General features: G+C 39.6%; 3 protein-coding genes across 8 annotated transcripts in view; 1 reads left to right on the top strand and 2 right to left on the bottom strand.

Annotated features, from left to right (window-relative positions):
• Positions 1-7,165, bottom strand: part of ttll5 (tubulin tyrosine ligase-like family, member 5) — a 48,540-nt gene extending 41,375 nt beyond the window's left edge. For both annotated transcript variants that reach the window (XM_023417199.2, XM_087176907.1), the window contains exons 1-9: positions 7,032-7,165; positions 6,474-6,618; positions 3,825-3,931; positions 3,610-3,692; positions 2,653-2,759; positions 2,233-2,363; positions 2,025-2,107; positions 174-243; positions 1-85 (exon numbers count right to left, since the gene is read on the bottom strand). In XM_023417199.2, the coding sequence (XP_023272967.1) occupies positions 1-85; positions 174-243; positions 2,025-2,107; positions 2,233-2,363; positions 2,653-2,759; positions 3,610-3,692; positions 3,825-3,931; positions 6,474-6,532 (725 nt within the window). In that variant the 5' untranslated portion in view covers positions 6,533-6,618; positions 7,032-7,165. The remainder of the gene's footprint in view (positions 86-173; positions 244-2,024; positions 2,108-2,232; positions 2,364-2,652; positions 2,760-3,609; positions 3,693-3,824; positions 3,932-6,473; positions 6,619-7,031) is intronic.
• A 782-nt stretch (positions 7,166-7,947) lies between these two features.
• On the top strand, positions 7,948-10,419 carry erg28 (ergosterol biosynthesis 28 homolog). Its single transcript, XM_023417291.2, has 5 exons — positions 7,948-8,085; positions 8,222-8,400; positions 9,199-9,289; positions 9,379-9,497; positions 9,664-10,419. Exons 2-5 carry the CDS (start codon positions 8,268-8,270, stop codon positions 9,750-9,752), a joined length of 432 nt encoding a protein of 143 aa, XP_023273059.1. The 5' UTR covers positions 7,948-8,085; positions 8,222-8,267; the 3' UTR covers positions 9,753-10,419.
• The window catches only part of flvcr2a (FLVCR choline and putative heme transporter 2a), a 22,739-nt gene continuing 10,610 nt past the window's right edge, over positions 10,171-22,299 (bottom strand). For 3 of the 5 annotated variants that reach the window (XM_023417289.2, XM_023417286.2, XM_023417285.2), the window contains 10 exons: positions 21,689-21,830; positions 19,481-19,621; positions 18,424-18,491; positions 17,943-18,046; positions 16,107-16,217; positions 15,191-15,296; positions 14,960-15,071; positions 14,132-14,196; positions 12,752-12,862; positions 10,171-12,004 (listed from right to left, as the gene is read on the bottom strand). In XM_023417289.2, the coding sequence (XP_023273057.1) occupies positions 12,788-12,862; positions 14,132-14,196; positions 14,960-15,071; positions 15,191-15,296; positions 16,107-16,217; positions 17,943-18,046; positions 18,424-18,491; positions 19,481-19,621; positions 21,689-21,830 (924 nt within the window). In that variant the 3' untranslated portion in view covers positions 10,171-12,004; positions 12,752-12,787. The remainder of the gene's footprint in view (positions 12,005-12,751; positions 12,863-14,131; positions 14,197-14,959; positions 15,072-15,190; positions 15,297-16,106; positions 16,218-17,942; positions 18,047-18,423; positions 18,492-19,480; positions 19,622-21,688; positions 21,831-22,299) is intronic. The other 2 variants (XM_087176906.1, XM_023417288.2) reach the window with 1 other exon arrangement.

Below are 22,299 nucleotides of genomic sequence, written 5' to 3'. Positions count from 1 at the left end.
CTTGCTAGGCCTTCCTCATACACATAGACAATGAGGGGGTCGTATGATGTTACCAGCACGTACAACCGTACGTCAAACTTGAACTCTGGAAACAAAACAAAAAGAGATTTGTCAGTTCAAATTTGCCAAAATGTCCTTCAAATATTCAGGAAACTGTGTGTGTAGCAGCTCACCATCTATCAGTAGTGGGTTATTAATGTAACGAGACACCAAGATGTTTTCATCCATTGAAATCTGATTTGGCTGTAGATGACAAACAGAACACATCAAATAAAATATAATGAGCACACAAAGAAGAAGAGGCAAGTATTCCATCATGATTTTAACAGTTTTAAAACTACAATGCTACAAGTTAATAACTACAGAGCAGTGTTAATATACTGAAGTCCAAATAAGTGATATAAAACTGCTGTTAACTATGAACATCAAAGAATGATCTGATCGAGAAAAGTTGGAGACTGCAATGACACTGGCCATTGAAGGTCAACCTTCAATAACAGCCTATAAAAACACAATCTGGTGGTGAGAGAGGGGTCATTTATGAGGTTGAAATGTGTTGCAGGTGGCGAAGTTGAGAAAAGATTGGGGGGGAGGGGGTTTAACCTCAGTGCTGGCTACAGTTCAGAGAAAACCTAAACCAAAGAAATGAACGTATTTCTTTTTTCTCCCCAAATATCACTCTGACATTCTTTCCACTGTTTCATAAAAATGCCTGAGAAGAAGAAGAATCGTGCATATGTTTTCCAAGAGTGAGAACCTTGTTGAGCTCCTCCAAAAGCTGTGGAAGAGTGTGATTTACTCCACAAAGTTTATTAATGCCTGAAAAACTGGTTGATACGTTTTTTCTTTTTTTCAAAGACAGCTGTATCCAGCCAGCTGGCTGTTTCAGTTCACACAGTATTTTTAAGTCAGTATGTTTACAGTTGACTCCCACTACGTTTGCCATTAATGTGAAACTGTCTTGCATCTGAATAAAAAGGAACTTAGAAAGAACTTCACACACAAACAGAGGAGCTGTAGTAATATTTGGTTAGTTTAGCTGCTTCCTGTGTGTCCAATCTGCGGTAACTTAAGCTAAACGTCAGCTGGCTGTAGCTTCATAGTAATCCTAAAAACATATGAGCAGTATCAATCCTCCCTCGTCATTATCAGCAAAAACACAAACAAGCTTATTACCCAAAATGTGGAACTATTCCTTTACACACAGCTTTACTCATACAGGTTTCACATGCAAAACAGTGCCAGAACTTGGTTTAAACCTCCACTTATGTATCATCATCATCATCATCATCATCATCATCATGCATGTGACATTAAACAAAGGAAGAGAATGTGTTGTTTCAGTCCCTCTCATTCAGTACTGTTTTACCTACTATAAACAAAGTGACATAAATAAACACACAAAAATCAGCAGCTTTTAAATTAGTCAATTTGCAATCCATACAAACACACGTCGATCTTGGAAAAGTTTCACAAGAAAAAAGAGAACTTGCAAATAAAATCAACTAAATTTAGACAAAATAATTCTTATCACAAGGTCAGCTAACTTGATTGGTTTTTGCACAGCTTTCAACCAAGTCTTTTGGCCTTCATCAGCACACGAGGCTCCAAACTCCAGACAAAGTTAATTTATCATTTATTATTAATCATTTAAGACAATTTTTAAGCAAAAATGACAAACATTCTCTACATCCAGCCTCTAAAATGTGATCTCAAATTTGCTGTTTTTCTCTGTTACATAATCAGAGTTTGGGTTTCAGAAAAAAACAAGCTATTTAAAAAATTCATCTTGGGCTTTGGTTGCAGCCTCACTTTCATCTTTACAGGTCTCCAAAATCCTTCAAACCAAACAATCTGAGAAGAAAAAAAAAGCACAGCACAGAACCTGTATCCACACTGAGGACATAAGCTGTGATGAAGACGCACAAGCGGACATAGTTTCATTTTTAAGGAGTCACAAAGGTTGGGAACTAATAAATATTGAGAATATTAGAGTGTATTACAGAATAACTACAACCACTCACATTGCTGACCAAGTAGATGCCTCGTCCTCTTGAAGATGCTACTGGTTTAATAATCCATGGGCCCTTGTCCTTGGCAAAACAATCTGAGATTGAGGCAGAAAAACACACAAAGAGAGGTTGAGATTTGAAATGACTTACAGTTTACATGAAATCATATCCTAAGTATAGCTATACTTAGACCAACAGAGTGAGATGGGGGTTATCTTACTGCAGAATTCCTGGTACTCAGACGGAAGCACAAAGGTCTGAGGAACGATATGGAAGTTTTTGAAGCCATGAGTCTGCTGCATTCGCTGGATGTTTTTATAGAGACGGTCTTTTCTCGTCAATTCATAGGACCTGGAAATAAGCAGAACTTCCAGTTTCAAACGCTCCAGCACTACAGTCGCCAGCTTTGACACTGACAGAACAAAAATACATGAATACATAACAGTTACAGAACGCCCTCTGCCTGACAGTATGATTCATTTCATGTTTAAGAGAGGCACCAGTCCAAACTAAATGCACTTTGCGGTGGAAGCCAACAAACACACTGCCTGAACTGAAGGGCTTAGAATGGCTCAGTGGTAATATTTATAACACAGAAAACAGAGGCAACACACTCATACATTTGAGCACTCTATTATACCTGGGAAAGTGGTTGACCTTCTGGAAGTCTTGAAGGCTTCGTAGTAGGTAAGGCTTGAGGTGAGATCCGGTCCACATGAGGTTAAAGTCATTACTGTTTGGGTGAACCTGAGAAAGAGAGACACTGATTAAATTCAACTGACAGGCTCTGGGATAAGTAACTTAGATTCAGCACACGCAGAGCAAACAACCTTTGTCAAAGGATCATTTTAAAAAATTGATATTACGTAAGTGTAAAACCAAGTTTAGCAATTGATGTTCTACACTAATTGAGCTCGGTTCAGTTTCCAGTCACCAACAGCAGTATTATGTTCTGATGTCCATGGCATATGACAGCTCGATTAGATTAAATCTAAGAAGCAGATCACACTCTACCACGAACCTGGAGGGAGACAGCCGGCTTTTTAGACGGTTTCTCAAAAGGAAGGCCAACTCAGAGATTTTCATCACCATCATATTATGTTATCTGTTTTGTTTTGTTTTATTCCAACAATGCGTTAGGAGGCAGAATTCACATGACCGTTCATTCAGCGTCTAGGGAAGAGGCAGATGTTTGCAATAAAGGCTTATTAAAGTTTGGCTCTGTGGAGGCTGTGGTAGACACTCGTCTGCCTTTGATGATGGGTTAGCGGGAGTCAAGAAGCATTGAAATGAAATAAAAAGGGAATTAATTGTAACTGCTTGGAAAGAGTAATAATGGGGATTGTGTGCCCTCGTGAAACAGGATTAATGCTCTTGAGGTCATTTTGTGTTTTTTCCATGAGTGCATTCCCAGGCTTTGACAACGGTATTATCAGTCAAAGGAGGAAAAACAGCCCTACTATCCCTTATCCTACACAGCAGAGCATGTGCATAAATAACGCGTGCTTCTGAAAAAAAAACCAACAAAAAAAACAATTCATTTTTGCAAGATTTAGGCTAATCTTTTAAATTTGCATGATTTAGTGAAGAACATTACCTCATGGAATCCATGATTGGTGAGTATTCCTCGTACCAGACGGCTCTCTGTGCGCACAATTTTGAAGGCCATATTGTATCGCTCTACGCAAATGAAACAGATTTTAGACAATAAAATATTCTTAGTGTCTAACTAATTAAAAGCGCCAAAACTTTATTATATTATTACTTTTCTCATTCAAAGTTATTTTGTTGCTTCAACAAATGGAAGTGTACCTCCAACACAGCAGATATTCCCATCTTTTGAAACAACTGCTTCAGGGACGAACAAGAGAACTGGGATGGTCTTGCTAAGGCCGCTCCATGCGATGCAAGGATGGTCACTGGTGGACAAACAGTTAGATGAGACAAAGATTAATAACTTAGCAAGAGGCAGATGTTTGAGATGTTTTCAAATCAAACCAACCCACTCCGATTTCAAATGATCTGTAGATATACACAGCACACACACATTCTCAGTAAAAATGTCATGGAGATGCACTCCAGGGTTCATTTCACTGCCCATAATCTTCGGCGTTCATTCCCTGATGATGTGAACTTGCCTATACGGGTAGCTTACCTAATGCTGAGGGAATGTATCCTGACACGGTGTTTATTTCAGTCCGGCAGATAAAGACAGAACCACACACAGTTTCAGGAGGTGCTGGGCAATAACAAATCCATACACTATACTAACAAACACCCTTGTAAAACTGCAGACTATCTGATACTACCAGACACAGCCTGCTTAAAGCTACAAATAAGATAAGGTAGCACGATGATGGAGCAGACCTCAATCATGCACAGCCGGTCTTGATAAGGAGGGAGGCATGTAAACATTTGCTGCCCCTCGCTTAAGTATCCAGGTATGTCAGACAATGCAGCAGATATCTTTTCCACTGTGGTAACTTGATTGCACACCATTAAATAAGATATTTTAATCCTATTTAAGAACGCTATTTATTCTGAACATAAACCAGCATCAAGACTAGTGAGATACTATAAACACAAGATGCTGAAGATCTTGGACTAAAGCTAAAATTGTTACAATCACTGTGATATTTTGGCAAATGTGATCTTTTCAGTTGCAAATATTTGGTTGAACATGCAGCTAAATAAATACTTTTATAAACACGTTCAGGTCTCGCTCCTCTAATACTTACTGAGTAAGTACAACAATGCCAATATCACATTTAATAATACTCTTAACCCTGACCTGTCTATCACTGTTTGTTAAGCCTATATGAAATTTATATGTTATATTTGATTATGTTATTCATTCTATTTTTGATTCATCAAATACAATAAAAAGCTGAGTTCAAGTCTTGTGCCATGTATGTTTCCTACTGTATACGCACTTTCATGGCTTGCCTTGATGTCTATGTGCCTCTTGTATTTGCCTGTAATACTATACTTTGTCGTCCTTTGCATTATTTAGCGTTGTCTGTTGTCACAGTGGAAGTTAGTTGGCCATTTCGAGCACTTTTACAACACATCAATGCAAAATATTATCGACTGCTCCTGATAAATAAAGTGACGAGTTGAGCAGAACAGCTCAAACTGGCTGAAATCAAGTGTGTGTTCAAATGGGAAAGGGTGAACAGTCCCAGTTTAACTACATCCCAGGAGAAAAATTAGTCTAACTATTGCAATGCAAGACGTGTGTTTCAGAGGATTTTTTTGTGCGTGATCATTACATGTGTTAATAATAATAACTGTCCCATCAGTAAAACAGCACTGGTCACCTAGAGGTTAAACGCTAATACTAAGAAATCCAAACTAATTCAGGAGATGGAAATTAACCTGAAAGCAGGCACAGTGGCTCTTAGCAAGGTATGACTAAGTAAAGCTTAAGAGGGAATTAGCTGGCACCGGCAAGATAACAAATAACAACTGTCGACAACAATGATCTAAAGCTAGATGCTGTTCTTTCTCATTCAGTTTAAAGGCCATCAATTATGCAGAATGAAAGATACCTCAAGTCTTCATTTTGTCTAAATGTATTTGGCATAAATCATTAAACAAGGCTCAGGACATCTTCTGTCATGCTGCATAGATTACTTTACACATTCAATAAATTATAGCAAACTGTAATGACGATGACCATAGTAGAGAGGGGGAAAAAATTGCAAATGCTTCTGGTCCAGCATGTTGTCACATTAATACTGTATTTAGGGATAAATCTCGTGAGGTACACCAGGAGGATCAGTAGGCTAAGAACCTAACTGACACTAAAGAGACCTGCTTAATTCAGAAAGACAAGTCCACATGCTGCAGGGACACCATCCTACTCATCTCATCCCTATAGTTAATAACTGACTATTTCACAGTTATGAGGACAGTGCACATTATATTAAGTAAGGAATCTGTTTTGAAAGAGAAAAGACTCACAATAACATATAAAGCAATATTCAGTATTTTTAAGAATCTGTTATAAATATAATAGCAGCCCAAGAAACTTTTTTTATGGTATCATGAGTGAAGTCTGGTTCCTGACCTCTGAATCACTGCCCACATCGCCATATTTTTAAGCAATTGTAATGTACTAGATTGATAAATAATACATAGACATTAGAGTGTAGTAACAAATAATCAAAGGTTAAAGAAATGGCAATTCAGCACTGAAGTGACTCTGCTGTGATTTCGTATTTCCATGTGCTATACAATAGAGACAATAGAGTGATTAAATGCTCAGAGTTGAGTTTCTCATTTAACTTCAAGGTTAGAGGCATTTGATCTTTTCATGTGAGTGGAGGATATTGAGGCATTTTTGCACTACTGATCTTGAACAGCATATAGCTGGAGCTGACTGCACTAGATCACAGTCACTGTCATGTGATTCTACAGTAGACACAGTAATCTGAACAACTGTAAACTTGTACTTACTCTTGCTCGTCTTCTGAGGAGGATTCAGAGTCCTCCTTATCCCGGGTCACAGCTGGCATCTTCACAGTAAAAGGGGAGGAGCTGCCCGGTGAAATCTTCCTGAGATGAAGTGTTTAGGTTTTACCATGGCATCTAATACCTCCAACTGCAAAAACATCAGCCAATGATCAGCTCAGCTCATATAAGCGCCAGTCCTTTGATGCAAAATAATATAATAACTAACAATCACATTACTACGGCTTGCTCTTTAAAGACTGTAACACTGGTACGGTCCTAGAACAGTGGTTGACAATTAGCACACAATTAGCTAAGAACAGCTGCTGTCTGATCTAACGGGCAGTTAAATTATATTTGTTAACGTTACAATAGCATGGATGTAAAACGTTAAGATTAAACCTAGGCTGAAAGCCCAACAAGCGTTATTAGCTAAATAAGACTTAGGTTTTTGACATGCTACGTTAGGTACAGGAAGCTAACAAGGTAAAGTCTGCCTAGTTGCAGACCAATTAAGTAGACGTTTTTATAATGCCATATAAACACACATCGAAATGAACTTGCCTTATATTTCTATGGAGACTGCTAACAGTCAGCTAGCTAGGTAGGTATCACCAGGGCCAGTCGATCATCGCGGTTAATCTTCCTGGTAACTACAACAACTGAGTAGCAACAGAGCATAGAGCATGCGCACTAGCGGGCAGCACTCATTTGTCAGCCTGACCAAGTTTTGCGCTGCATCCACGTAGTGACGGGACATTTGTGGACGTTACAGTCACTGTCAAGCCAAGAAAGTGCTCCTGTCCCCAGTCAAACATGACAGTTGATCTCAAATAACGTGCATAGTCGGCGATTAATAACGACTGTGTACGGTAAATTAAACTTTAAGTTAAGTTTAAAATAAATGAATTAATCTAACAACTTCATACTATGGCTCCCACAGTTCTACTAAGTGCTTGTAATGTGTGTTTATATGTGTGTTTCTCGACTCATAGTGTTTAAACGAAAACAGATGAGAAACAGAAATGTAGTTTTTGAATTCAATTGCAACTAGCAAGCACAGTCCACAGTTATTGAACACTGTACACCGTATTACTTTAACTAAAATAAAATTTGTTCTGAAATAAAATATTTAAAATGTTACGAATGGTTACTTGGTGTTACTGAATGGTACCAGTGTGTAACCTGAAATACTTTGTGCAATTCTGACTAAATATTTTAGCTGAAAACGGGGTTCCTCACTCCCTCTCCCGAACTAGATTTGGCCAATACATAAATCAATACAGAGAATCCTCTCGCTCCGTGAGAACTCTTTGTTTAAACGCAGCCTAGCCTACAGTCTACAGGTGACGGGAGTGCGATTTCTATTGGTTAGTGAAGAAAGTAGGCGGGACCTTAATGCTTGAATATGACCAATCATATCAATGGGGCGACTACATGGAGTCATTCTTCGAGCTCTCTTATTGGTTAACCCCACAGTCTAGGATTGAAAGATTTACCATTGTAAATATAACACCATACTGGGTTGGCTCGAGTCCCATTTTACTGTTTTGCATCTAATATTCCTGTTTTTTGGACAGGAGCATGGTCACACTGTAGCTTGATAGATACCATCCAGGTAAATACATGCACCACTCGTGTTACTTTTTCATCATTCGGGCTCACTGATGGTATTAACAAGGTTATATCAACGTTAGCCTGCTTTGTACTACTTGCTATGTGCACTGAACAGACTGACTTGTCCTCCCTGACAGGTGCTTCTCTCAGACAGACAGACAGACAGACAGACAGACAGACAGGATGAGTCGCTTTCTGAACGTCCTGCGGAGCTGGTTGGTGATGGTGTCCGTCATCGCGATGGGAAACACCGTGCAGAGTTTCAGAGATCACAGCTTCCTGTCAGAGAAGCTCTACACAGGCACGCCAGAGTTTGGTGAGCAAAGCTGTCAAAACTTAATGGACACTGCAGCATGACAACGTTAGATATCATATCATCACATATCTCACTCAGAAAAACAACCTATGTCATGCAGCTCTTAAGACAACATTTAAGGTGTTCGGATTACCAAATATAGTGTTATGTGATACCACCACCATTAGGCCAAAAGCAACTATATCATATCATATTTATGTAAACAATCAGTAACAACAGCCTTCAGTATTAGAGCCTCACCAATACAAGATTTTTAAGGCCAATACCAATACAGTATTAAAAAATCTGATAAGGACACTGAGTAGTGGGAGATACGCTCCTTTTTTTGTGTCATCACATTATGTAAATAAACATTTTTTATTTGAGTACCCTAAATCTTATTTGATAATTAAAGTTATGTAGTAAAAGGTCATTATAGTTAAGAAACATGACATCACAGACAGTGTAAAGGTGACACTGTTTCTAAATGTCCCCAAACTCAACATCTTTAACATTTCAGTACTTCAATTCCTATTACTTACCAGCTTTCATATTCATACACATCCTGGTTACAATATAGAGTTTGTGATACGCTAATATTGTCTTTAATGTAGGCTCAACTGATTCATAGATCGGGATCTTATTCAATTTTGTAAATAAAATGAGTTGCAATGAGGCAGATTTGCTCTCTTCTGGTTGTTTTATAGAGTAATAACAGACATGGGATATACAGATGGCTATATCATGATATTGTTTTCCTTTTTTGTCTTTTTTTAACTCCGACATTCCTGATTTTTCCTTTTCTACCCGTTTCCACAGTGAATGGTCTCCAAGCTCGAACATTTGGTATTTGGACATTGCTGTCATCGATCATTCGCTGTGCCTGTGCCATTGATATCCAGAACAGAACGTAAGACAGCTATTCACTTCCTGAACTTTGTTTGTGTTGGCAGTCTATATATTTTGTTCTCACAGTGTGTGCTATGCTGTCGCCTGTAGGCTGTACCACATCACCTTGTGGACGTTTGTGCTGGCGTTGGGCCACTTTCTGTCCGAGGCCTTCATCTACAAAACTGCGCCTCTGACTATTGGGGTCATGGCACCTCTCATTGTGGCAAGTGAGTATGGCTCTTTATGCCTTAAATAATCAATACGTAACTTTTATTAAATCACTTTTCACAATTGAAATGGTGTAGTGTGTTTAAAAGTCACATTTAGATGACATGTTAACATTATTAATGCGAAATAAAAGAATCCTAAGAGCATCAATGTGTTTCTTTTTAGGTTTCTCTGTCATAGGAATGCTGATTGGATTCCAGTGTTTTCCAGAGACACAAGAGGAAGTCGGAGCACGACAGAAGAAACGTAACTGAATCCCAGCAGTTTTGGATTTAGGATTGTTGTTTTCCACTGAACCCACTAACAACACCACCAGACAGCTGTGAAGTGGACTGGTTGTAGTGTGTCGCTTCTTGCCTTGAAGAACATGAGATGTGGATGTGCTTTCATCTCCTACTGTCCTGCTTAATTAAGACTATATACATGGTTTTTATGGTTTTTAACTGGAGATTTTAGTTGACAGTGCAATCATGAAGTGTTTGACAGAGTCAGTTCAATATACAGTCATGTTACACTGCAGCGGTTGATGTGTGCTGGTTTCAGCAAAAACCTCAGAGGTTTTAAATTGAAACTTGCCATAAAAAAAGAGTTTTTGTTTTGAGCCTTTTAAAATGTGTGGTCATGACTGTGGTGTTGTTGAGTGAAATGACTGCAGAAATAACCCAGAGCGGATTTCTCTCCGAATGTTGATTGTTTTATTTCAGTAGATTATCACTTCCTATTCATTTTTTTTTTAAATTCATGATTTACAAAAGAACTCAGATGACTGTACAGTACAAAACTATGTTCTTCATTACAAGGTATCACAAACACTTCTATCAGCAGTTGTTCTAATGTTTGTTCTGTGCTGTGAAACAGTTTGTAAACCCCTTCAATTTCTGCACAATTATTATCCTATAAAACCCTTTTTAAAAAATGAAATGATTTGACTCTATTTCAGTAATAAGGAAATTAGATATTTTTTTTAAAGCTCAAACAGTAAATAAGTTGTGAGAAGTATTTAGAGGTCTTGTTTCCAAGGGTGTAATTGTATTTTTGCGTCATTTTTGATAAACGTTTAATGTCCTATGCTGCTCAGATCTCATATTTGGGAGGGACTTGAGTGAGGTGCTTTCATTGTTATTTTCAGAAACAAACGATGCTAATTTTGGTTTTGTAGGATGGATTCAATTGTGGAAAACACACTCACTTTGGTGTGTGAGAATCTTCAAGGTTAGAAGAAAAATACATTTTCATGCTCGCCTTATTGTATCCAAAAAATACATTCAGTAACACTAACTTTAGAGTTTATCCAGTGAGAGTCATCTAGTCATGTTTGTAATGTAGTGATTTGTTTTAGCTTGATTCGTTTTCTTTATATTTAAGTGTTACAGAAAACACTACTGATATACTGTGTAATTCAGGATTAAAAACTCCCATTTCTAAAAATCAATTTACAGCATACAAAAGGCGTAAAAACTCCACTTTTTCACAGCACTGTAAAATGTCAGAAAAATGCCACTGAAGTAATAATTAGCACTTCTCACAATCACATAATCATAATACATACAACTAGCAACAACTCATCTAGTACAACATATTAATGATAAACTGTACAAACACTGGTTACATAGCATGAACTACATTTCTCAGTAACAAATTTACAAGCTAAGAGTATCAAACAAAAACATTTTCTTGTGCAAAATGACAAGGGCAATAGACGAATTTGCCTTTTCTGTCTGTTTAGTGCTGTGTTGACATTCTTAATGTTCCAGATGCTCATCAACAAATGTCTCCTTGTAGAGATCGCGTACAGTAAACAAGGACGAAACTGACCTTCCAAAGTGTACTCAGATGCACAGCATCGATCATAGTTATAATCAGCAGTTATCAGAAGTACAGACTTTCATGTGATCCTGAATGGCAGGCAGAGGGGTTGCCTGACTGCCATGACAGAAGATCACGTCATAGTCCTTAATCTGCATTTAAGATGCATATTCTAAAAAACAGAACACTTAATGAATACCTTCAGCAATGTAAAGACTGAGTTCAGTTACACACAATATTGGTCCAATATTAGGAACACTCACTTTAAATATTGCTCATTAGTTCCATGGAGCACAACATTAACACTAATCAGAGGGGGACAGTAAAAGGTTAGGAAAGAGTAAAAAGTTAAATTAAGTTAAAGAGTGTAGTAATGCTTGAGTCACTAAAGCGGCAGTTGGACTGCGCTAACAAGACATGTGAAATGCCTACCGTGACGCCCATACAGTACATCATGTTGTACAGCAGGTCTGCTGGTCATTCACATCAGCCCCACAGAGGGCTGTTCAGTACGATTCAGCTGTCCTCACAGAAGCTTTTTTTCACTCTGTGACGATGTGTGCACGTTAATGCGTGTTGTATTTCTGTTTTTATCTGTACATGATGTCGTTGACAGATTTGACGTCTGTCCTCTTTATAACTTCCCCTCTTTCAGGATTTCAGGTGGAGAGACGCCTCCTTCCAGATCAGCGGTGGTTTTCTGTAAAGGATGACAGAAACAACAACAGTTTTTAATCAAAACACACAAAATCTCAACTCATCACAGCATTCGGGAAGACAACAGAACATTAACATCGATGAAAATGATGCTGTACATCATTTTAGTATGAAACAACTCAAAACTTCTCATTCACCTCTTGCATCAAATAAATATAATCCATAAATTATGTTCTTATCAAAACCTCTTAGTAAATACTGTCAGTTAATCACAAATGGGAAATGATGACTTTAAAATTTCCATTAAAAATGTGCTTTGGTTCTAGCAAAAAAAAACAACAAACATTCATGTAAAAAAAACACACCTGGTAGAACTTTGTTTTTCCTAAGATGTATTTGTTTTACAGGACGCTGAAATTCCCAGGATGAATGAATTGTTTTATTCCACAGAAACCTGTTTAATTTAAGAGCTGATTGTGTAATGGAGCAGGATGTGCTGCAGTTCACTCATAATGACTTCAAGTATTTTTCACACCAGTCTTGCCTTTGGGAAGAATAAATAAATCTTGTAGTTGTTTAAACTGAAACACAATGGGGTTTGTGTTAATTTGTTTAGAAGATTGTTTATTGTCAAATGATTGTGTGTGTGTGTGTGTGTGTGTGTGTGTGTGTGTGTGTGTATGTGTGTGTGTGTGTGTGTGCGTGCATGTGTGCGTGCGTGCGTGCGTGCGTGTGTGTGTGTGGTATAGGATTACTGATGTTGAAGCTTGAGAAGTGTGTGTGCCCGTACCTTGGCAGGTGTGTTTTGGTTTTAGTGAGGTTTATGTCAAGACTGACGTTGCCAGGGGCCGCTGCACGCTGTGGCCCCGTAGTCTTGCGCTGATGAGATCGACCCTGTAGGCTGGAACAATAGCTTGGGCGTCACACCTCTGAGGGGACCTGAGGGGGCCACCTCATCTTCCACCCACTCCTCCACACCACAACACCACGTCTGCCTCCACCAAACCCTGCACAGCCAACTAATACTAATACTGCCTGCTACCTGTGTGCTAGCTCAGCAGCCGCTTCATCAGCCTTACGTGAGGAAAGGCAGTTAAATGCAGTTTGAAGTAAAATATCCTAAATATGATGTAACTTTAATAAACATTTACCTAGAAGATTTATTTGCCATTATTTATTCAGACATATCTTAGATATAGATCAATATACTCATCTATTATTATTAATCTTCAACAGCTTCATTAGTTATCTGCCTTTCTCATTTCTAACGATTTAACAGAACTGGCTCATTAACAAAACAAAGAAAGCAGTGTTGGTCTTATTTAAGCTCTGTTAGTGTGCAGAATTGTTGGAGTTTTCCATTGTAGCTGCCCAGGTATTGTTAGAGCTGGAATATCATCAACAGAAGAAGGACGAGGAAAAGCAGCAAATAAAAAGGCCCCAAAGCTTTTCTCAAACAAGAAGGCAACGAGTGAGCAACAGAAGCCACACAGCGTGAAGTATTTTTCCATCAATGTGCCATTCATTGTTAAAACTTCAGAGGTGATTTTGAGCAGCTGGAGGCCACTGACTGTTGTTTTCTGTTTCAGTGAATTTTAATATGTGATATGTCACATGGATGTGAACCACTGACCACTGTTTTGATAATCACCAAATAACTAGAAGATTAAACCAGCTTTGTGTTTTTTAATAGTGGATTGTGGTGTGTGCTCTTATTCCACTATTACAGTGATTTATAAAACTGATCAGTACAGATTACAGATTTGTTTGACAGCTGTCAACTGCACCCGTATGAAAGTGTAGAAAATCGCAACTTTGCAACCGTTAACCCGAAGTTAGGACATCATAACAGAGGTTTGTAAACATGCGGTTTGTTGGAGTGAGTTGGAGAGCTGTCAGACAAAAGCAGAGTTGTGCTTTCTGCAATCAGCATTTGAGAGCAGAGGATGTTTTTTAGTGAGTTTAGAGAAGAAAGTTTCCACCAGTGGAGCAGTGCGTTCCCTGCGTTCACTCGTGTGCATGCCTGCAGCGGCGCGCTGCACTGTGAGGACTGCAGAGAAGCAGCCAGCAGAGCACATTCAGCCCAGAGCCGGGACGGTATCTAACACATTCCCTCTCCACAGGGATGTGAAGATCCCACCGGTGATCTAGCGCACACAGATGTACTTACACTCACTGTCTGCACCTCGGCCTGCAGGTTGGCCTTCTGCCGTCGGAGGTCAGACTTGATGAATCCTGTGACGAGCACAGAGGAGAGGGAGAGGGAAAAGTTTTTTTTTTTAATGGAAGTTATGGCATTGATGGACTTTCTATTTAAATGTAGAGCTGGATACATCGTATTATGTCGGCACAAAAAACATCAGTAGTAGTAGTATCAGTAGTGACTTCTGTAATTCAATCTATTTTAGGTTGAAACAGAAAATCAAGGACAACACATTCCTGGACTGAGCTAAGCATTTATTTTCTCAATAATCCTAATCTTAAAAACAAGTTAAATTCTCCATTTCCATACAAAATGGTAACAGGGTTTTCATGCAACTCTGAAATGGTTGTTGTGCAGGTTTTTTTTTTATGTCAGAGAAATAGGATGTTGGTATGAGTTTTAATGTGCACCCAATATATACGATGAAGTATTGCTTTAGAAGGTGATGATGGTATGTTATTTTAATACAAAAAACATAGTTTCTGATAAATGATATCAACTAGTTTTTCGTTTGTCTTGAACACAATGTGATTATATACTCAACCACTAGGGGGCGACCTTATCCTATGAAAGATACAACCCCCTAGTTGAGGATTGTAAACACAACCAGCAATGGCTTTAACAACCAAGCTCTACCAGTTAAACACAAAGTGCCTTTTTAATATCACGTGCATGTATGTGCTTAACAGCTGACATGAGTTCAATGTTCACTGCGGTTTGGAAAGTTGTTATGTGTTGTACGCACCGTTACAGGAGAGGTATGCTGAGGAAACAGAGGAGGAGTTAATATCTTACCTGTCATGACTGTTCCTATTAGCAGAAAGATACACAGGAAGACGTTTCCCGCTAATGTGCCCCATTTATCAATAATCTTCCCTTGAGAGATGGTGAAAATGATTCCAAAGATCTGAAATTAGTTTTTTAAAAAAACAACAACACAATTACAAACCCAAACCAACCTCTTTTATACTCTGTCACATGCATGTACCCTGTGTCTCTACGGCTAATCACGTTGACATAAATGACCTGAGCTGAACAGTTAAGAAGTCCAGATGAGGTTCCCTCTGATTCTGGATAGGTGAGCTCGACCGCAAACTCGAAGCCCAGAGGCAGATATCCTGTCATGAAGAAGCTGCAGACAGATACCGAAGGTCAGATTAGGGGCTAAAACAGAGCTGTGGTAGTTTATTCCTCAACTTCAATAACTGTTTTCATCCACAACAAGCAACAGCAAACAGCTCCACAAATGTTAAAGTAGGGCAAGTGTATATTGCTGTATAATACATCCTGTCTGGGTTTCAGAAATGAAAAGCAGACAAAGGAATTGCTATGGAAACCAGTTACGGGCATAATCAGCTTACCATAAATAGCAATAATTGTAAGGACATAGCACGTGGACTGGGGAGTCGGAGGAGCGTTAATTTTGCTCTGACAAAGCAGCACTCATGCCAGATGAGCAACACAGAGAATGTGAACTACATACGGCTTCACCAGAATGTTTCAGACATTATTACCAAAAACCTTTAGAGCAGCGAAGACCTGTGAACATCAAACATGACAGACACAGTTCATCATAACCTCAGGGTTTTATATATATATATATATATATATATATATAATATATAACACTGTGTCATCAGACATCTCTAAGTAAACTTTCTATTTCTCCATTTGTAAAAGCTCTCTATATCTATCTATATCTATTACCAAAAGAGACCATTAATCATAAAAACTATTACTCACAACTGCTAGATTCATAAGATATTATCATTGGAAGTGTATGATATAAATTCATATTCCAGGGTTCCCATCAAACTCAGAGAATAACCAAATTATCACAGTAAATTTTTTCCCACATTCTGCAGGTTGTTAGGGGTGAATTTCAATCCCCGGCCGTGATGTGCAAGACCTCTGTGACCTCTACTCTTTAATCTTTACCTACCCTAAAACTCCGGCTGTGATAAACACCACCCACAGGTGACCCAGATTGAGGGTGAAAGCGTAGACCAGCATGCCAATCAGAGAGAGGAGATACACAAGCAGGGTGGTCTGTCTGAAAAGAGAGGATATCAATCATTTTGTTTAAAAAGCACAGTGACAACATGTTTAACCGTCATATGTATTCACTCACAGAACACCGCGTTTCTAAAAAGCTATTATAACTCCAAATCATCTTAGACGTCCAATTTAATCAGATTTGACATTGACATTAATGTTTAGGAATCTGGATCTTGTGACAAAGCCCACGTTTGCTACTTTCCTGCCAAAGCTGATCAGACAAAGAAAATCCTCTGGCATAATCTGACAAGAGCTTTTCTGTATTTATAGAACAAAATGCAAGCAAAAGCAACATGACCCAACTTTAGTGCAATTTTTGTTGTGTTAATTACAAAAACTGCGCTTTTTCAGATGGATGTCTCATGTTTTAAGATGGTTGGCTCACTTGAGTTGAAATTCCTCAAATTTCCTCTAAGCGGATTCCAATAACAGGAAACCTTGTGCAGCTAACTTATTGCTGGTTGAGGGTAGTGCTTGACTATCAACAATACTCCTGTGTCACTGGGGACCCCGGGACATCTGCACAAACAGGCTTACTCTGGTGAAGCGGTCTCTTGTACAACCACGCGTAAAATATTGCTGCAAAACGTTTTTGTTAATATAACATAGTCCTTTGACTCTCTCCCATGTAGGACAATAGGAGTGAGAGGGTCAACAACATAAATCTGGGCCTGATTGCTTTGACAGCTAAGCATCCAAATGGCATGTAGGGAATCTGAGGACCGAGGATTTTTTCTAATCATAATAATTTGCATGCCAGATGACTGAAGCTGTTGTAGCAAATATTTAACACCCAGAGACTTTGTCAAAATAAGAAGTAAAAATGTTGATTTACTTAATCAAAACAAAAGTTTGGTTGAGCGGCAACATTAGCAATCAGATATCAATCAGATATATTCACTTTTAAGATTGCATTATGACTGTTTTCCATGTTTAATGCAGTGGCACCAGGCCTGAGTTGCGACCTGGGAGGACCAGCAGAGTATAGCCTGTCGGTTCAGATAAGCAGAGAGGGACTTCAGATATAAAACTCAGTTCCGCTGGATTCTCATTCGTGCCCACTTTGAGCAAAAACCTTTAATTCACTTGGACATCTTCCTGTGACTTGCTTTGAAAGACATTCATGTAAGGAGGCCATGTTTTAAAGCACAGCTACAGTAAGAGTGAGTGTTGACCCACGTGGGAGCATTTCCTCTCAGAGGTTCCAGTTTTCTGATGTTGTAGACTCGCCTGAAGCACATAAATGTACAGCTACCCTGGTTTGTGTGCTAATTACCAAGTGTTAGCATGTTAGCATGCTAAACCAAGATGGTGAACACGCTGAACATTACACTTGCTAAATATCCACGTTAGCATCGTCATTGCGATAGCATTTCATGCAAAGTACCTCTTTGCTCAGCAGCTGTACATCATTGATTCCCTAATGACACATTGAACCTTGTGGACTACTCTGATGAAAGGAAATGAAAACAACCAATTTCAAATCGTGTTAATGTCCATGGATTACATGAAGGTCAGCAGACTTTATTTGTTTCAGAAGACTGCAGCAGCATGATTAGAGGGAACGCTGTTTCCTGACGTCAGTGAAAGGAAGAAAAACCACAGGGAATGTTTTGATATTCTTGGTTCCTTCTCAGTGTCTGGAAGAATTACTTAAACTCAGTGTGGTGATGTTTTTCTACAAAGTGCGCTGATGAATAGCAAACAGTGTTTATCTTACTTGTAGGTTTTCGTCTTGTCCAGCCAAATGCCACATATGAGGGACCCCACCATGCCCGCAATGACAATGGTCAGACCAATTCTCCCAGCATTCACCTCTTCACCCTGTGATTGAAAACAATGACATTTCTGGTTTTCAGTCGACATAAGACATTTGTGACATTTTGCACCCTGCTGTTATCTTGTCCTGAAAGCTCTGAGTGATAACAATTAGACTCCCAGACTCCTGTTATCTGTGTCAGGGTCATCTGTTTGGCAGCTTTATAGCTACTAGTGTCAAAGGAAGTCACACTAATGCACATGCTGGGCCCATTGACTCTGGGGATATGGTATGATATAAGGGTAGTGCAGGTGAGAGGAAGGAAAGAACTGAGTCAAAGAAAGAAACACAGAAAGTGAAGCAAAGTAAAAGCTAATCTGATTGGAAATACAGGACAGAAAGGCAGTAGCGTGTGTTTTCCAGCGCACACACTGGGACTTACAGGATAGTGTTCGATGATCATCCGGTTCAACAGTGTGGAAACAGCATAGAAGCAGCCGACATTCAGGCCTGCAGACAACAAATTAAAAAAGCCTGTCTCTATTCTGAGAACACCTGTAGGGAAAGGAGAGGGTCCAGATGGGACCTCACCCCCCCACTCCCACCCGTCTAAAAATACTGCAGATAACCTCACACAATAAGTTCAAAGTAGCCTTTAGACTTTGTCATTACTTGATTATTAGCATTTAGTCAGTTTATACTGAAACACATGTCAACCAACATCATTTTGTGTTACGTTAAAATGCCAACGTTCACATCATTTACCAAAATTTTCATATTCTTCAAACTGTCAATCATTAACATGGTCACCAAATAAATAAATAAATAGTGACCTTTGAGCACAAAATGCAACATCCAACGACCTTTAGATCGCTGCTACACATAGGCAGCGTATTATAAGTCCATGTGTTGTGATGACACATCCTCATATCTGCGCACCAGCTGATTAAGACTGTGACTCTCAGCTTCAACTATTTACATCTATTTTGAGGGTTTTACATCTTTGTTACCTTTCACCCCGATAATGCAACAACATCCGAGCCTGGATAGGCAATAAACATGAGATGCTGGACGGTGGGGTGATCTGCGTGTCACAATGATGTCATAAAGACACATCAGTATGTCACGACACCATCTTGATCTGACTTGGACTTCCTCCTCCTTGTTTAGGGTTAGAACGAACCCTAACTAAGGATGTTATGACCTTAAAGCATAACAGCTAACTAAAGCCACGTAAGGAACTTTTATGTCAGGGAATTAGCAGTGAGATCAGAGATTAACCCCTCTGAAACATGGTATGTGTTGGATCAATGTTTGAACTCTTTATGGGGCCATTTAATGAGCGCTGAAACAATTACAAGATCATCTGTCATAATGTCATTCGAACTTTAATCAAAAGGCCTGTTCCTTTAGATAAGTTGTCATTAAACATAAGGTTCCTGGTCCACCACTCTGTTTGTGGAAGTACAAATAGATTAAGGCAGCAGGATGATACGCACCATAGCTGACCACCAGGAGCATGAAGGGCTTGTTGCACAGCAGCCTCAAGATGGAAGCCGTGTACGAGTACTCATCCGGGGGTATGCTCCTGGCCTGAGCCTGGGCCTGCGTGGGAGGGATCTCTGGTCTCTCCTGAAACACTGCAATACAGACACACAGCATTTCAGGTAGTTATGTGTGTATTTAGGAAATGAGACGTTATAATCTGAGAGCAAAACAAACAGGCATTTCATTCAGATGAGAAAGTGTATCAGCAGGGGGTAGAAAGCCCAGACTGACACCGGAGGTCATACTAACAGGAAGGAGAGCAACTAGAAGCTAAATGTATTTGTGTGTGTGTGTGTGTGTGTGTGTGTGTGTGTGTGTGTGTGTGTGTGTGTGTGTGTGTATGCTTGTACATACCAACAAGCCAGGGCTGGACATTCCTCTGAAGATAAGATAATTCAGTCTTTATAACATTTGCACTGTCATAAGTGATGACCTCACCATGCTCAGCTGCACTCGCCAGCTAATTATCATCTGTGTGACACACCTGTTGACAATAAGCCAACCTAACAAGTTAGCTAAATAAACAAACCACTATCAGTGTTTTGTTTTAATTCACCTTTGCTGGCTTTAGTCAAATAGCTTATGTGGTTTTTTTTATCCCTCCTTCGTGACACCAGGCCTGCTGTCAGTGGGGGAGGTCAGTGAGTTCAGATGACCCCAGCCCAAGGCCAAGGGTGAGCCCCATGCAAAGGTCAGGACAGTTGAGCCTTAAGTGGGCCTTTCCACACTGAAGAGACAGCTAACATATCGACTGCTTGTGCAAGTGGATAAGGTTAATGTTAAATGTTGAATATTTTCTCCCTCAATCAAGATGAAATCTTCATCCTGAGGAGCAGCAAAGACAGACTGAACCAGAGGTATTAGCCAAACAGAGAAATGTGAGAAAACACACGTGGGAAAGCTGAGGACTCTGACCAGTGTGATTAGCTATCCAGCTAATTTGTTTTGAATATTTCCAGGCTTCAACCAGCGCTACTGTGGGAGCTGAAGCTGCAAGAGAGGGTCAAGAAGGGATAGCAGCTAATGAAGAGAGAGATGTAGGAGAGGAGGAGGAGGAGGTGGAGGACAGCAGCCAACATGCTGCTGTGGGAGAGCCAGCTAGGGCAGAAGCATTCGCAATCTGTATTAAATTACTGTGTTTACTGCACTTAATATCTCAGAGATGGGATTAATAGGACGCATTAATACGGGCTGCGGGGGGCTCAGTTTTACCAGCAAAGGTTAATTAAGAATAAACAAATGTGCGCTCGCTGTGGGTGATGTCAACTACTCGGGACCAAAGACTTCTTCCATACGTTTTTAAATCAACAAAATGACATGCTCAGATTTAAATCATCTCATCCGCACTAAATTAATCCCACTGATCACAGAGAGAAACTTTGTCCTCACACACAGTCAAAGCTCTGATTGAAGACCAAGAATCTTTTTCTGAGCCATTGAGCATCTTACAGAAATAAATGGTGAAGCTTCACCACGTTTCTCTGACTGTCAGCGAGTTTTAGTCCTCCGTGGAGGTGAAAGGAGGATTTATTTAACAGAGCTGAGGGTGAAGATGATTTCATAAAACACTTCCATGACTCCCGGAGTTCATGCTTGTATTTCACATCGTGTCCGAACACATCTCATCAAAAGGTGGACAATTATAGCAATTACTGCAGCTGCTCATCTAGTGGACTGTAATGCGGTTTAGTTTTCAGTAGAAAGCACATATCAGGGAGAGTCAGCTTTCCAGCAGTGCTGCCTGAGGAGCCCAACAACCAGATAAGAAGCTCTACCGTATAGAAATGATTAAAATTATACGTCAAACGATGAACTTTAATGTTGTAAAAACTGTTCTAGGGAACTCTTGGTGTTCTAATCTGGAAATATCATTGCTATGCTAACTAAAAATGTCAAATCCCATTGGCATTACTGTGAGGGACAAAGGAGGTGAGGCGAGGTAACAGCTTTGCCCCAGTCACTACCACTGGAAACCACAAACTGTCAAGATGACTTTATCTGCTTTAAACATTTTCACAACCGTGACTGTGGGAGCTATATGACTTTGAAAGGGATTTGCAGTGGAGTACTATTACATGAGGGGGTAAAAACACCTGACAGCTCTGAACCCACTCTGTGAGCCTGTGGATGGGAATAGTCGTCTTCCCTCGAAGACTTACCGATCACCACAAGGATGAAGATGACGGTGGCCACTCCAGCGCTGATGTAGAACATGATTCTGATGTGGTGCGCCAGCTCATCCATCTCATCCACATTAGGCACGAGGATGGGTGGGACCAGAAACCCAATGGCGATACCCATCTGTAGGTGAGAGGCACAAAATGAAAAAATGATGTTCTACCTTCAGCTGACGACCACACACACACACATGCACGCGCGTGCACGCACACACACACACACGCACACACACACACACACACACACACACACACACACACACCCACATGCACACATAATTAAAGGGGGAAAGCATCACTACAAAAGCAGAAAAAAGCTTGAAATAAAGAAATAGAAAAGAAAACTGACATTTGACTGCTCAAAATTTGTATGAGTGATGGTATACCTGCTATTATAAACACATGAGAAGTATATGCTTATTTAGCTTATGCAGTGACATGGTTACATTGAAAACATGTCAAAGCAGGGATGTTAAAGAATTGATTGACATGAAGATACAACGTCCGTCTGACTATTCTAAAACCCCCGTACCAAACCCGGCCCTCAGGGTTCCTCAGCAATTCTAGTGGATCCGAAACAAATGAGGTGAAGG

This window comes from Seriola lalandi, unplaced genomic scaffold, assembly GCF_002814215.2.
Source record: "Seriola lalandi dorsalis isolate HSWRI2012SDOR001 ecotype SW California unplaced genomic scaffold, Sedor1 jcf7180002054573, whole genome shotgun sequence".
NCBI lineage: Eukaryota > Metazoa > Chordata > Actinopteri > Carangiformes > Carangidae > Seriola > Seriola lalandi.
The sequence above is the reverse complement of the archived record's forward strand: the minus strand, read 5'-3'. Positions and strand labels throughout refer to the sequence as shown.

What these genes read in the sequence shown, in the direction of transcription:
- erg28 (XM_023417291.2), top strand. Translation starts at nt 8,268, where the DNA reads ATGAGTCGCTTTCTGAACGTCCTGCGGAGCTGGTTGGTGATGGTGTCC. An exon ending in ATTGATATCCAGAACAGAAC is followed by an intron (nt 9,290 to 9,378) that starts GTAAGACAGCTA and finishes TGTCGCCTGTAG; the next exon opens with GCTGTACCACATCACCTTGT. An exon ending in GGCACCTCTCATTGTGGCAA is followed by an intron (nt 9,498 to 9,663) that starts GTGAGTATGGCT and finishes GTTTCTTTTTAG; the next exon opens with GTTTCTCTGTCATAGGAATG.